This window comes from Prionailurus viverrinus, chromosome B3, assembly GCF_022837055.1.
Source record: "Prionailurus viverrinus isolate Anna chromosome B3, UM_Priviv_1.0, whole genome shotgun sequence".
NCBI lineage: Eukaryota > Metazoa > Chordata > Mammalia > Carnivora > Felidae > Prionailurus > Prionailurus viverrinus.
Genome location: NC_062566.1, coordinates 67,051,704 through 67,067,267, shown reverse-complemented (window position 1 = coordinate 67,067,267; position 15,564 = coordinate 67,051,704). Strand labels below are relative to the sequence as shown.

Genomic DNA, 15,564 nt, shown 5'->3' with positions numbered 1-15,564 from the left:
TTTCCAGCCTGGTTATGGGATTAGGCACTATCTTCTCTGATCCTTTTAGATAATTCTTTCCCCAGCCTCAGGTGGTTTTCTCCCACACTCATGATAAACAGTACTCTGCTGCATACTTGAAAGGAACCCTGTGCAGATCTCCACATTTCTGTTCAAGGCAGTTCTTTCCTTTCTAGTACTGTGTCCTGTGGTCTCAAGTTTCTTGGCCTCCTTGTTTCCTCAATTCCTCCTCCTCATCTCCTGTAGTTTTCAGGCTCTTCCTGTTTGCCAACCCTTCACTTGTGCCTGAAATCTCTCTCCAGGCAGTAAGCCAGGCAAATTGTAGGACTCACCTTGTTAGTTTCCTGTATCTCAAAGATCAGTGTGTTTGGTTGTCTCATGTTAGTGTCTTGAAACTAATTTTTCCAGCATTTTATCAGTTTTAAAAATTGTTTCAGGTGGGAGGGTAAATCAGGTCCGTGTTATTCCATCTTGACTAGAAGATTATATTCATCCTTATGTATGCTTTCATTTTAAAACCAAATCTGGGGGTGTCTGGGTGGCTCAGTCAGTTAAGTGTCTGATTCTTGGTTTTAGCTCAGGTCATGATCTCATGGTTCACGAGTTCAAGCCCCATGTTGGACTCTGTGCTGACAGCGTGGAGTTGGTTTGGGATTCTTTCCCTCTCTCTCTGCTCCTCTCCCTCTCACTCTCTCTGTCTCTCTCTCTAAGTTAATAAATTAAAAAAATTTTTAAAAACCTATATGTTAAAAAAACCACAAAAATTAGGGGTGCCTGGGTCGCTCAGTCAGTTAACCATCTGACTTCAGCTCAGGTCATGATCTCACGGCTGGTGAGTTCTAGTCCTGCGTTGGGCTCTGTGCTGACAGCTCAGAGCCTGGAGCCTGCTTCGGTTTCCATTTCCATCTCTCTCTGCCCCTCCAACACGTGTGCTCTGTCTCTATCAAAAATAAATAAACATTTAAAAAAATTAAAATTAAAATAAATAAATAAATAAAACCAAGTCTAGGGGAGCCTGGCTGGCTCAGTCGGTGGATCCTGCAACTCTTAATCTCAGGTTTGTAGGTTTGGGCCCCACGTTGGTTGGGTGTGGAGATTGCTTGAAAATAAAATCTTAAAAAAAAAACAAAACAAGTTTAAAGTGTGTTTGTCTAAACAGGCTCCTTAAAATTTTTGGAGATAAACCACCTCTCCTTGCTTTTCTAGTGAGAAGGTAGATATATCATGGCAGAGTTGCACTCATAATGAGTTAATGATGCAAAAGCTAAGAAATATAGGAGTTTGATGAAGATCTCATAGGAAATAAGAATACTTTGTGAAGGCATAGATGAGCATTTTGCTTTTACTGCTGTAGAATATTGGGAAAGAGAGAAATTCTTTACAGCACAATAAATTCTTTACCAAATTCTTTGGTAGCTCAAAGGGATGTCAATGGCTTTTGTGTTAAGTTTCAAAAATGTTAGTTGTTTAAAAGGGGAGGAAAAAACAACCCTATGTTTCATATTAAGACAACTGATAACAGAAAGAGAAACTATGATGATAACAGAAAGAGAAACTATGAAACTATGATGATCAACACTCATGTACAAAACTGTAACTTTCTGTTTTGTAACAGAGGTAAATTGTGCTGCCACCCTTAAGAGCTAGGGTTTTGGTGCAGATACAATGGATTGAGAAAAGAAATTCATACTTTTCTTACACCTGAGTTTGAGAAGCACTTTCACACTGATCACATTTTCAAAGCACTTAAAAATTTTTTTTGAACATTTTTTATCTATTTTTGAGAGGCAGAGAGAGAGCAGAGCACTAGCAGTGGATGAGCAAAGAGAGAGATGGAGACACAGAATCTGAAGCAGCTCCAGGCTCTGAGCTGTCAGCACAGAGCCCAACACGGGGCTGGAACCCAGTAACTAACCGTGAGATCATGACCTGAGCTGAAGTTGGACACTTAACCAGAGCCACCCAGGCACCCCCAAAACATTTTTTTTCCCAAGCTGTTGCTGGTTTTTGAAGTTCATTTTTTTGGTGTCTTCTATTAGAGATCATTGTCATGTTATTTGTCTTGGGGTCAGATTTTCTTTGTACTCATGTATACAGGTATGTAATTCAGTCTATGCATATGTAATCAAGTTTTTCAATAATTCAATAATTTTCTTAGTGGCTGTGCTCTTGTTTGGTTTAAGAAAGACATCCTTCACTAGCTCCAAAATTGTGAAAAATATTCTACTATATATACTTGTATCATTATAATATCCTTAATGTTGTTTTAAAAATATTACTTTGACCTCTAGTCCATCATACATGGAAGAATGTGTTTGTGTGTGTATGGGTGGGTGGGTGTGAACACTGAAATCTGTTATTTTTTCTTTCTTTCTTTCTTTCTTTCTTTCTTTCTTTCTTTCTTTCTTTCTTTCTTTCTTATAATCTCTACACCCAATGCAGGGCTCAAACCCATAACCCCAAGGTCAAGAGTCACATGCTCCACTGACTGAGCCAGACAGGTTCCCCTATTTTTTCTTGATATAGAACCCACTGTCTCACTGGGCTTTATTTTCCTTTTCCCTGGCAAAATCTATGAAATATTCTATCCTAATATATTCTATGCTTCTATTTTCCTGTTATTTCTGATCACTGAGAAGGACCAAATTATGAGATCAAGCCATATCAGTGACGATATCTTAGTCTGTACCTGCTAAGCTCACACTGACATTACAGAAAAAAAAATAGCAGATATCAATGTAACAAATCTCAAAAAAAAATTTTTATATACAATCATACAATAAAAAAGCGAATTAAGGCATACATAAATATAAACTTGCAGGAAACTGCAAATATGAAGAGATTTTTGTCATCCCGGAGCTGGCTTGACTCCATTTTTGCAATATAAGATGTCAAAATTACTCTATATTTGTGCTGTGAAGATTGATTTTCAATTATTGAGTAACTATTATTTTGTGTACGTCTATTAAGATCTGGTTTTGGACACATGTTCTTAAATATGAAGCGCCAGTATCTCAAACTGTCACATTTGATATCAGTTAACTTCCACTTTTGCATCAGGAAAAGTCAGTTCCTTTCTGTATTCTCCCTCTGTGAGCGCAAATATTCAGGTCTTTACTAGGGCCTGGACCCTAGTAAATGTCTTGAACAAAAGATGTGCATTTCAGGGAAGTCACGGATCCTCTTAGGACCTACAAAAATCACATTTTTCTCTAGATTTTCTCAACCTGACACCATTCTCAGTTTGGCTAGGGGTGTAAAGGTCAGAAGCATAAATATTGCCTCAAAATGTTTAAACAGAGTCTAAATTTGAGGTTAGCTAAAACCTAGATTTTTCTTATGGAATTCAACGAAGAGGTACTCTGGGATTTACTCATAAAGGTAAGTCTAACTCTAAAGACTGAGTTTTTATCTTTGCTTAACCACTCAAACTTAGGAACTGACTCTTCCTGCTACTGAGCAAAAGTGGAAGTTAACTGATACCAAATGTGGCAGTCTGAGAAATTGGCACTTCATATTTAAGAACACGTCCAAAACCAGATCTTAAAAATCCATTTCGTAAGTGACATTTCTTAGAACTAATTTATTTTAAATTTGAAAAATAGATAGCTTTAAAGACAACAATAAGAAATCAACCATTCAGAAATAACAGTTTATTGAGGTTTTGTTTTGGTTCCTCCACCCCCACCACATAATCTATATTTCCATTAATTGGGATCATGTTGTAGATGCAGTTCAATGTTTTATTTTTTGCCCAGCCATTTGTAATGGACATTTGCCACTGGTCTCCATCCCTTTCTTGTTTCGTAGGTAACAACCCTTCCTTCGGTCAGCAACTGGAATTCTGCTGGAATTTTAATGGTGTGGTTTTGCCTTTACTTCCCCGAGGAGGACATGTGTTACAGGTTGACCAATCAGAAGACCTCACAATCCTGGATTTACGCATGTGACAGAAACAAGGCCAATCGGTAAAGTTATTTTCTATATTGGATGAAAGTGGGAGAGGATGACACTTCCTACTGTGACCTTAAATATAGGCTATAAAGGTAACAATGATTTTCTCTGCCATTACATTGAGAGACCCTGCATGAGAATGAAGTTAGTGGTGGAAGAGAGAGAAAATAAGAGTGCAGTGAAAGATTTAATTTCTTCATCCTGCTGTGCCTCTTGGACTTGTTTTCTGTGAGTCAATATAGTTCCTCTTGTGTTTAAGTTAATTTGTTTGGTACTTCTATCACTTGTGACCAGATAATCCTACTACTATAATATTAAATATATTTCATATTTTAAAATTTTCATTGGTTAATTTATTTGTAAATTCTGGAAAACAATCTATTCTATAATATATAATTCTCTGACTACAGAATACTATCTCAAATATTAGCTTTTACTACAGTGGTTATTATTGTTTTTACCATATTTATGAACATATCAGACTCAATTTAACCTTTCCTCAAATTTTTGGATATTTATGTTTTCAAATTTCAAATTTTTGTCTTTATTAAGTAAAGCTTACTGTCCATATTTCTATATAAACTATTGCTGCTTAGAATCTTAGCTATTAAAAGTGGGGGGATATTATCAGATTTTCAAAGCTTTTTATTATATTTGCCAACTTTTTCATTGTGATCACAAATGAGTGATTGCCCACCTTATCTCACTCACCAGCATTGAGTTTATGAGGTATTGTAATTGTTACCAATTTGTAAGATACAATTTTAATTTTTCCTTTTGTGATTGAGCTATATAACTATTACACAATCATAATCCTTTGATGCCTTATTGTAAGGTCTGTTAAAAGTCTTGCATTTTAAAAATGATTTACTTTTAAAATACAACCTAATAATCTCTCTGAAATATGTATTTGTCTCCCTGGGGAGACTTTGACCCATCTTACTCTTTTATTTTATTTTTTTTAATTGTGACCAGGGACTCAAGACCTGCATAATAGAAAAGGCCCAGGATAGACAACCCCTCTCAGGCCCTTCTCTGCCTATACACCTATAAGTTACCCTAACCCTCCCAAGCACGTTTAAAAGTGGAGAGGAAAAGTGGGACTCAATCAGATATGTGCACACCCATGTTCAAAGAAGCATTATTCACTATAGCCAAACAGTGAAAGCAATTCATCTCAATTTTTTCCCAAAAACATTTACTGAAAAGGTCTAAAACTTCCCCCACTATTTTGGGATGTTTTCTATGTCATAAATTACATTTTTATGTATACAAAGGCAGTCCTTCTCAAACTTTAGTGGGCTAAGACTCACCTTGTGAACTTGTTTATAGTGCAGATATATGGGCCCATTCACAGAGGTTCTGATTAATGAGGTTTGAGGAAAACCCAGGGAATCTGCAATCCACAGGGCGTCCAGGTGGTTCTGCTGTGTGAGGTTGCCAGGCAAAAACTTAAGAAGCATTGCATGAGCATGTCTCAATCCATCTGTTCTCTGTTCTCTGTTTCTGTCTCTGTCTGTCTATCTGTCTTGCCCATTTACTGCGAATTCCCATTCCTACCCTGTGCCCCAGAGCAACCACTAATCTACTTTCTGTTCTGTCTCAGTACTAACTTTTGAACAAGTAGAAGAATGAATGTGAGTTGCTTTATTAGATATTAAAATATTTTATAAAATTAAAATAAGTAAAAGCATATCACTGGCAAGTGAATAGATAAAACCATCATCAAAACACAACAGATAGTTCAGAAATAGAATTGTTTAATATATAAGCTAACTTTTAAATTAGTGATGAGGGACCCCAAATCATTGGTACCGGGATTATGGAAAAATCATGTGAAAACAAAACCCACCTCTCACTATACTTCAAAATAAATTCCAGATGGGTAAAAGACTTAACATTTTTCAAAAATCCATAAAAGTAATACATTAGAATAGAAGCAAAAATGCATATACTTTGGGGTCAGAAAGGATTTTGACAAGTATGAAACTACAATCTGAATTCATAAATAAAAAAATTAAGAAGTTTAGGGTACAAAAGTCAAGGAGGTATCCTGGGCAGGCCCTGAGGCATGTCCTCAGCAGGAGCCTGAACTCTGCTCTCCATGCACCTGCTGTTCCGTTTTCTGCAGCCCAAGATGCCACAGACACTCCAGGTTCTCATTTATGGGAATGTGTGCTGAGCTCCCTGGACTTTCACAATGGTCTCACTCTCCTGAAGAGACTCCCCAGGGGAGTCTGATAAGAGTGTAGAAGCAGGGGTGGGAGGAAGGGTTCATGCTTATGGCCACACCAAGACTGCCCAGTCTCACGTCACCACTGCAGGCCAGTTTTTCTTTGCAGTCCCATTCTCTGCTCTCCTGCCTTCAATCCTCCTGTTCTTTCTACTTTCTCATATGTGCCCCCCACATCTGCCTTTTTTAAAAAAATGTTTATTTATTTTTGAGAGAGAGAGCAAGTAGGAGGGGCAGAGAGAGAGAGAGAGAGACAGAGGATCTGAAGCGGGCTCTGCACTGACAGCAAAGAGCCAGATGACAGGTTTGAACTCACAAACCTTGAGATCATGAACTGAGCTGAAGTAAGATGCTTAACCAACTGAGCCACTCAGGCACCCCCAACATCTGCCTGTCTCTAACTCCTCCATTCTCTGACTTTTTCTACTCACATATACAAAGGTTAGATCCAACCTGTTTCCATCTCCACATAGCTCAGAGTCTCTGGGTTATGAGTATTGGAGAATCACTCAGGTTGCCTTAAGGGAAGACTTCTCTTATGCCAAGGCCACAGTGGAGTAAGAAAACCCAGGAAACTCTCCTGCAGCAGCTCAGCTAGGCTTCATGGCACGTGGGCCAGCACGTGGGCCAATTTCTTACAGCACTCCAGTGGTTCAAACACAATTCTAGTCCTCCCCACTTATTTTTTTTTTTAGTAGGCTCCACACCCATCACAGAGCCCAATGTGGAGCTTGAACTCACGACCCTGAGATGAAGACCTGAGAACAAGAGTCAGACGCTCCACCGACGGAGCCACTCAGGCGCCCCTGGTTCTTGCCACTTTTGTGATCTCTGTGTTTCTGTTAGTTTCTTCTGACAGAGTTACAAAGACAGCCTAGAGAAGGAAGCACAGGTTGGCCTCAGGAAGGGAAACTAGACTGATAAGGGCCACAAAATAGCAGTGAAGAATCGAATCGTAGATGTCAGACAGACTTGTGACCTGAGCATGAACCAGGGTTTTGCCAGGCCCAGTGTAAGATTTTAAGCAACCTCCTTTCACAAAGAAATGCTGATTACAATGAAGACAAAAACAATACTAGAAAACATCATAAGGCTGTTTGGATGATGAAGATGGTAATGTATAGATAGTGCTTTGTACATCATTGCTTGTTGTGTTAGCCATTATTATTTATTATTTGTATATATATTTATTTATGTACAAATTAATATTATTTTACATATTACTTATGTATTTATTTCAGCTGCTCACAGCTGTTTTTCTCCCTTTCTACTCCAAGCTCCTGTGCTCTAAGGGGAGGCCAATTCCCCTAATATCAGGATCTCTGCAGCCCAGCCCTGAGGCATCCATTCTCTGAAGCATAGTCACCACAAGGACTGAACAAGGTCAAGAGACTCCAGGCACAGGTAGGCCTGGAAGCCTGTTCTCCAGTGTACCTAAAGCACTTGCCTTTGTCTGGGAAGTCTCCTTGGAGAATTGATTAACAGCCAGATTTGGAGTAGAAATGGAAAATGATAGATAGGCCCAGGAGTTCTCTGTGAGAGATGACACTTTGTACTAAAGGGTAGTCTGTCCCCTGGTATCTAGCTGTTGGGCACAATTCCTGTAACACATGTTACTACTGTTCAGACTCTTGCAAGGAAAGTTTTAAAATAATTATTTAACATAACAACCACAAAGCTTAGTAATAATGTGCTTCATTAGTATGTACCAAATTAAACATTTTCATTTCTTTTTAAGGTAGAAGAATTTTTTAAATAATGTAACTCATCTCAGTTTTACGCATTTGTGTTGCAGAGACACTTGCTCACGTGTATTTAAAGTACTGGGGGGTATTGGGGTGCCTGGATGCGTCAGTTGGTTAAGCATCCAAGTCGTGATTTCAGCTCCAGTCTTGATCTCAGGGTTTGTGAATTCGAGCCCTGCATCAGGCTCTGCACTTACAGTGAGGAGCCTGCTTGAGATTCTCTCACTCTCCCTTTCTCTCTGCCCCTCCCCTGTTCACACTCTCTCTCTCAAAAATAAATAAACTTAAAATAAATAAATAAATAAATAAATAAATAAATAAATAAATAAAGTACTGGGGGATTTTGGTGCAGCCTGCTGTGGGGTGAATAGACAGGCGGATGCACTGACATCGAGGAAAGTAAGGACTGAAATATCTCCTGATGAGGTTACCGTAACTCTGCAGACAGGCTCACAGGGTGGAGAGAGTTTAGGGATGCGAAACCTGATCACAGCAGGAACCATGAAGTCTATCTAAGAGAAGAAAAAAATAGGATAAAAAAACACCCCCACAAGGTAAGTGATGCCCCTTGGTGGCAGAGCCATTCTGAGTGGTAACAGGAGGCAGAAGAGGCTACAAAATGGACCGAGCAGCTCCAGGCAAGGAGGTCGTGCTGAAAGCATATTCACAAAGAAAAGCAGATGGTGTTCACCCGACCCCATGTACCTTGCTTGATCCCTTCTCCCAGGGCGTCTATGGTCTGAGATGAGCAAGAGGAGAAGTCATAAGATGAAGAATTTTCCTCAAAGCAGCAGGCAGAGGGGAGGGAGGATCACTTACAGCTCTCTACGGTGTGAGTTCACAACTCCTAAGAAGAGAACAGGTGCATTTGTTCCAGATGGTGGGAGCCTCTTCTCTGCCTGTCTGTCTATCTGTCTGTCTGTCTCTCTCTCTCTCCCCTCTCCCCACTGCTGTCTTGACCTCCTCTCTCCTTCCCTTCTGCCCTCCATCTCTCCTTTTCTCTCTTCCTCATCCTTCCTTGTTTGCTCACCGCTCTCTCTCCTTTTCTCTCCCTCCTTCCTTCACCTTTTCCTTTCATATCGACAGTCTTCCCGACTGAGTACAGGCCTAGGAAGGTTACTTTTTAGTCCATACTTCAGAAATGGTTAAATATATTCTGAATTGTCAATTTGAATACTGCCCAAAGTCTTCGAGCTCAGAACGGCGGTAAGTGGCAGAAAGGAATGTTGCCCAGCACAGGAATAGAAGTGGGCACAGTATGGAAATGGCTCACATCCCCTTATCTTTCGTAGTCCCCCCTGGAAAGCATGTGGACTCTGATCACCCTGCGGCCCCTCACTCTGCTGCTCCTGCTGCTCCTGCTACTGCAGCCACTGCAGTTGAAAATCTTGCACAAATATGTTCCGTTGTCAGCGGAAGAGATAGAGCAATTTGAAGATTATTTGGAGGAAATGCGCAGCACAGGACCTACCCTACCAACCCCTAAGGATGTTTTCAAAAGGCGCACCATTATTGATCCGGGAAGACCCTTAACTGATTCCAACTACTGCACTGATGAAATAAAGATGAAAAATGTCCACAACAGATTCCGTTGTGTAAAAGAACATTTCTTCCTCCAGATATCATTTGAGGAACTGCAAGACATCTGTAACAACCTGTTTGTGTCTTGTAAGAATGGGGTGAAGAGATGTCACAGGAGCAGGCAATCAATAAAAGGAGTGTACTGTAATTTAATCGAAGGAGTGGTAATGACAGACTGTGTCTATGAATCTTCTTACAGGCAGGGACAGGTCCTTATGACTTGTCGATGGCAAAATGATATTCAAGAAGTTATCCCTGCTTACATAAATGATATTATGGAGATAAATGATACTATCAAGGAGAAACATGTCCTCCACGGTTACTTCCAGTGACCCTTCTAAAAGAGTATTCTCTAAGAAGTCAAGAGTAGGACACATCGCTCGCCATATGGATCCTTACAGTTCAAAATTGAGAACGGTAACGTTGATACTATCAATTTTAATCATCCACCTTCTTCCCTTCTTCTCCTGACAACATGCAAACAATGTGGGCTAAGTTCACAGACGGTGCTCTGAGATGTGGCTTCAAACAGGTCCGTCATTTAGCACGTTTTGGATGTGTTTGGAGGGTGAATGCCTGAAGGGAAAGGGTGGCTGGCTCCAAGAGGGACAGGAAATGGTTATCTGGAGTGTGCTCCTATGTTGTCTTCATGTACATCTCTAGCTCAGTAGAAATAATAAAGTGCATTGACCTAGTGAAGTGTCTCTGGTATGGTTATGTGGGGTTTCTGGGTTGGGAATTACTTTTCTCTGTGATGTAATTTGAAAGAAAAAGAACCTAAAGCTTCTCAAGAAATTGTGCAATTAAACTTTCCAGTGCTATATTTGTAGATATTTCACCCATTCTGTTCTTTCCACACAACAAAATACTCAACAAAAACATAAAGGTGTAGATTCTAATAGAGACATCTCAGGATAAATACTGAAATATTCAGGATGGCAAGCTCCCCGAGGTACTTTTCAAGTGTCCAATAGTATTTTTGTAAATTCCCACACCTTTGCTTTAGCTTAGGCAGCAACACTGTTCACAAAACTACAAAAAATTCCTCACTTTCTGGCAGTCACATTTATTCACAATCCTTTTCCTGGCTTGCCAGTAGATGTGGCTTCATTTGAGAATACACCACTTCCAAAAAAGGCTGGAGAATCTGTATGATGAAGGAAATCTATTTGTCCAGTTCAGGTAATAATTTCTCTCCCTTTGTGAAATCTCTTAACATCTTTTTTAAAGTTTGTTTATTTATTTTGAGAGAGAGAGAGAGAGAGAGAGAGAGAGAGAGAGAGAGAATGGGAGAGGGGAAGAGAGACAGGGAGAGAGAGAATCCCAAGCAGGCTCCGAGCTGTAAGTGTGGAACCCGAGGCGGGGCTCAATCTCACAAACTATGAGATTCTGACCTGAGCCAAAATCAAATGTTGGATGCTTAATTGACTGAACCACCCAGCCCCCCCTTAATATCTTTTTGTTATTATTTTCAATAACTTAAGGCAAATGGGATAAGAAGGAGTGAAGGGAGATGGTAGGGAGAGTGTCTGTTACTTTTGCACATCGTAATGAAATCCAATCCACTTATTTCTTCCCCAGTCCTTATTCTTGTCTTCAGACTCAGAGCTAAGATCCTACTTTATCAATTAGTTGATGCAAATAAGGGTCTAGGGACAAAGATTCAGATCCCATTTCAGTGACTAAGGGAGAACCACTGTTCACATGGAGACTTGTGGCTTTTAATCGTAATGTCTGAGTGAATGAGGATCCCATCAAACTTTAGAAATCTCCATCTCTAAAAGTCAACCTTCAGCTGAAGAAGTTCTGCATATAGGCTAGCATGAGTACGTGCTATGGACCATCTCATCTGGGACATGCTCATTTCACCTATCTTGGGATTATCCAACATATAATATATTTGTGAGAGTATGGTATAGTACAGTAAATAAGGCAGGAAATGACCATAACATATCTCCTTCTCTCCAGATAAATGATCTGATCCATACACATTAGAGACATGGAAATAGAACAAAGATTATTTATACAGATTGTTCTTTTTATCTAATAATGCATAAAAAAATCCAGGTCCTGGCCTCAATCCATGAGATTCTTTAAGATATATCAAAACTAATTTTTAGCTTTACCCATTGTATGATTTCAAAAGATTATCATCCTGTCTCCATTAGCATTCTCTCTTCCTTAATACCAAATTAATAAGATGAATATTGTCCATAACCTTGACTCATATCACAATTTATTCTTTATGTTAGAATCCCTTGAGTTGATGCAACATTAATTTTTTAATTGTTATAAAATATACATAGCACAAAATTTACTACTTAAGCCACTTTTTTAAAAAGTACTTATTTTTGAGAGAGAGATCATGAGCAGCAGAGGGGCAGAGAGAGAAGGACACAGAGGATCTGAAGCGGGCCTGTGCTGGGAGTGGAGAGCTCCATGCAGGACTTAAACTCAGGAACCGTGAGATCATGACCTGAGCCAAAGTCAGACACTTAACCAACCGAGCCGTCCAGGCGCCCCTTCTTTAGCCATTTTTAAGTGTATACTTCAGTGGCAGTAAGTGCATTCACACTGTTGTGCAACCATCACACCAGCCAGCTCCAGAAAATTTTCATCTTGCAAAGCAAAACTCTGTGTATGTTAAACAATGACTCCCCCATTTACCCCTCCTCTCAGCCGCAGGCAACCCCCATTCCACTTTGTCTCTTATGAATTTGACTATTCTAGATACCCCATATGAGTAGAACCATACAGTATTTGTCCTTCTGTGACTGTCTTATTCCATGTCTTCAGGATTCATCTATATTTTAGCATGTGTCAGAAGTTGTTTCCTTTTTAAGGTTGAATAGTATTCCATTGAATGTAGACACTACAGGTTGTTTATCCATTCATCCATCAATGAACACTTACTTGGGTTGCTTCTACTTTTTGGCTATTGTGAACAATGCTGTTTTGAGCAAGCATGTACAAATATCTGTTTGAGCCTTTGCTTTCTATTCTTTTGGGTCTATTACCGGAAATTAAATTGCTGGATAATATAGTAATTCTATTTTTAATTTTTTGAGAAACCACCACACTCTTTTCCATAGCAGCTACACCATTTGACATCCCACTAGCAGCGCACTAAGTTTTCATTTTCTCCAATCTTATCTTCACCAAAACTTGTCAGTTTCTTTCTTTCTTTTTTTTAATAATAGCAATCCTAATAGGTGTGAAGTGGTGATACAACATTAATTTTAAATTTTAATTATTCAGTGAAGGAATGTAGGCCACCACATTTGTAACAGTAAGAAAAAAAAATTGTGTTTGTTTCCTAACCAAAATAAACCCTAATCGGTATTGTCTTTAGAAAATTTATGATGCACATAATGTTATTGAATAAGAGTGGAAGAGTAGAATCCAATACGCAGAGAGCACGGTAGTTCCATATCTTCTATTCTAGCACAACATTCTCCAACAACATTAGGGGGAGTATAGAACCAAAGCTTGTCGCTATCCCTATCCTGCTCCTTACTGAAGAAAACTGATGATGCCTAGTTGAACCCTATCCATTTACCCCTGCATACTTTTGTGCGAAGTTGAATTCGTATTTCTGGTTGACTTGAAGCATACAAGAACGGTTTTTCAATTATAATGTATATAGCAGTCATAATACCTCACACTGTATATGCTCTATAATATAAAGATTTCAAAGTGTTTTCATGTACTTGTTCATTGTTGGTCACCATAACCCTGTGTCACAAATGAAGGAGTCATATTCTCTGTCCACTGTTTGCTCAGAAATATGCTTGGTCACTTGTCCTGATCACACACAACTTAGGACCAGCAATGACATCACACACTTTATCCAAACCTTTCTTTTCTTTCTTTCTTTAAGATGGATATCTTTCACATGTATGAAATATAAAGATCTTGATATCTATGAGCTATCATATTTTTTGAAATACAAGAAAGAAATGGTTTGTCCCTTATTGCATTTGGTGCATTCTATGATTTGCATTGAGTATGAGATAAATATTCCACCCCAGTTTTCATAGTCAGAAGATTACAAAAGCTAGTAAATATTATCAAGTTCTTCTCTAAGAGATCAAAGGAGATACCTCCAGTGACATAGAGCCTCTCCAGACATGACTCTAATCTATCAAAACAAAAAGTAGAAGATACTTTATCCAAATGAGATTTTGAACTCAGGAACACCTTTTCTGTAAGACTGGACTCTGACACTATGTTTTCCAACTACTAGAATATAAACTTCAGGAGAACAAGGACATTCACAGTGATAATGAGTATATATACAAATTGACATTTCAAAATGTCAATATTTGACATTATTCAGTTGTTGAAGATTGTCTTCCTTCTCTTATTAAAATATATTCAGGGGTGCCTGGGTGGCTCAGTCCGTTAAGTATCTGACTATTGGTTTCAGCTCAGGTAATGACCTTGTGGTTCGTGTGTTCAAGCCCCACCTTGGATTCTGCACAGACAGTGCAGAGCCTGCTTGGAATTCTCTCTCTCTCCCTTTCTCTGCCCCTCCCACATGTGTGCAAGCTCTCTCTCTCTCAAAATAAATAAACTTTTTAAAAAATGAAAAAAATCTTCATTAGAAGTAAGTATAAGCAATTCACCACTTTAATATATGCTCTAACAGTAGTGCCAGAGCAGAGGGAAGAGCAGGAGGTTTCGAGGATTTCAGGAAGCAAAACATTTTATGGATATTGGGCTAGAAGCTTGTGAAACAAATGTCAAAATGGAGGGAGCACTTCTAAGAAAGAGTAGACATTAAGAATATGAAAGGGAGAAATTTCAAGGAGGAAGCAAGAGTAAGAGAAAGAGGTAGAGAGGGAAGATGAAAGCAAGTCTTGGTCACGAGGAGGCCTTCATACCAAGAATAAAGGTTATGTCAATAAAGGGCAATTTTAAGGGGCGCTGTTAGCACATGGGAAGTCATTAGTGAACGTTATCCAGTGTCTGTATCTTCACACTTTCTGTGCCTTTATGTGCTGACAGCCTGGAGGTCTGAAAGAATATTTCTAGAGAAGGCAGAGGGAGACAGTCCGAGACCTCATTTCTAATAGCACACCTTCCCTTGCTGATCTTCAACAGGGTGTTGAACACTCACTAAGAGATGGAGTTGCCATAATCCATTGCCACTTAAAGATGTTAGGTTGCACATTTAGACAAATAGGTGGTGAAAGTTTTTTAGTGTCTCATTTGTTGACATTCTGACCCCGGCATTTTGGAGAAGGGGATAGTGACAAGAATTCAACAAGTGAGTAAATATCTAAGACTACTGGTCCTGTGACCTTCTGTTTTAATTATGGTATAGATGAATCCGATGCAACAAAGATTCTAAAATACAGTACCTCAAACAGATAACAGTTGATTTCTCCTTTCTATGACAATCCAGGGGAGGCAATTTGTCCAGGGTGGGAAGGTGATGGTGCTCTATGTGATCACTGAAGGACTGGGGTTCCTTCCACATGATCCACATGATCATTTCCCCAGCTCCGAGGTGTTGTCTTTGTCCAGTTGGCCGCAGCCAACTCACCACAGATCTGTACTCCAGTGCACAGGAATGGGAACAGGTAGAGGGAAGCCAGCTTTCTCTGAAGGGGACATGGCTAAGAATTTGCTCATATTTCTTCAGCTCATATCACACTGGCCAGAACTTAGTGCCAAGGGCACACTTAAGGTGAGAAATCTGCAGAATGTGGTTTGATACTAAAAGGAAGAATAGAAAAATGTATCTAGGGAAGCAATTATTGGTCTGTCAAACATCTGATCTGACCTAAGGAAATGTTTTTCTCAATGCAGTTGATCATCATTGTTACTATTATTCAGTCTTTAAACATCTGCCTTGACCAACTGCAGACCTCTATAGGAATTCAGGGAATGTACTCACTACTTACTGGCCTTCAAATATGAGCATTTCTAGGTAGGATTATTATTGAGGAATAGAGTGTTGGCTCCTTGTGCAGAATCTTATTTCAGCCAACCTGGAACAGTACAGAATCGATGACCAGTAATGTCAGCCTAAAGTGATTGCTA

General features: G+C 39.3%; 1 protein-coding gene across 8 annotated transcripts in view; it reads left to right on the top strand.

Moving 5' to 3' along the window:
- RNASE9 (ribonuclease A family member 9 (inactive)) overlaps positions 1-10,209 on the top strand; it is a 51,541-nt gene extending 41,332 nt beyond the window's left edge. For 4 of the 8 annotated variants that reach the window (XM_047861530.1, XM_047861534.1, XM_047861531.1 and 1 more), the window contains 3 exons: positions 3,811-3,968; positions 7,465-7,591; positions 9,225-10,209. In XM_047861530.1, coding sequence (XP_047717486.1) covers positions 9,240-9,845 — 606 coding nt within the window. In that variant the 5' untranslated portion in view covers positions 3,811-3,968; positions 7,465-7,591; positions 9,225-9,239 and the 3' untranslated portion in view covers positions 9,846-10,209. Of the gene's footprint in view, positions 1-3,338; positions 3,382-3,537; positions 3,559-3,810; positions 3,969-4,080; positions 4,183-7,464; positions 7,592-9,224 lie in introns of those variants that run through there. The other 4 variants (XM_047861532.1, XM_047861536.1, XM_047861535.1 and 1 more) reach the window with 4 other exon arrangements.
- The last annotated feature ends 5,355 nt before the right edge of the window (positions 10,210-15,564 follow it).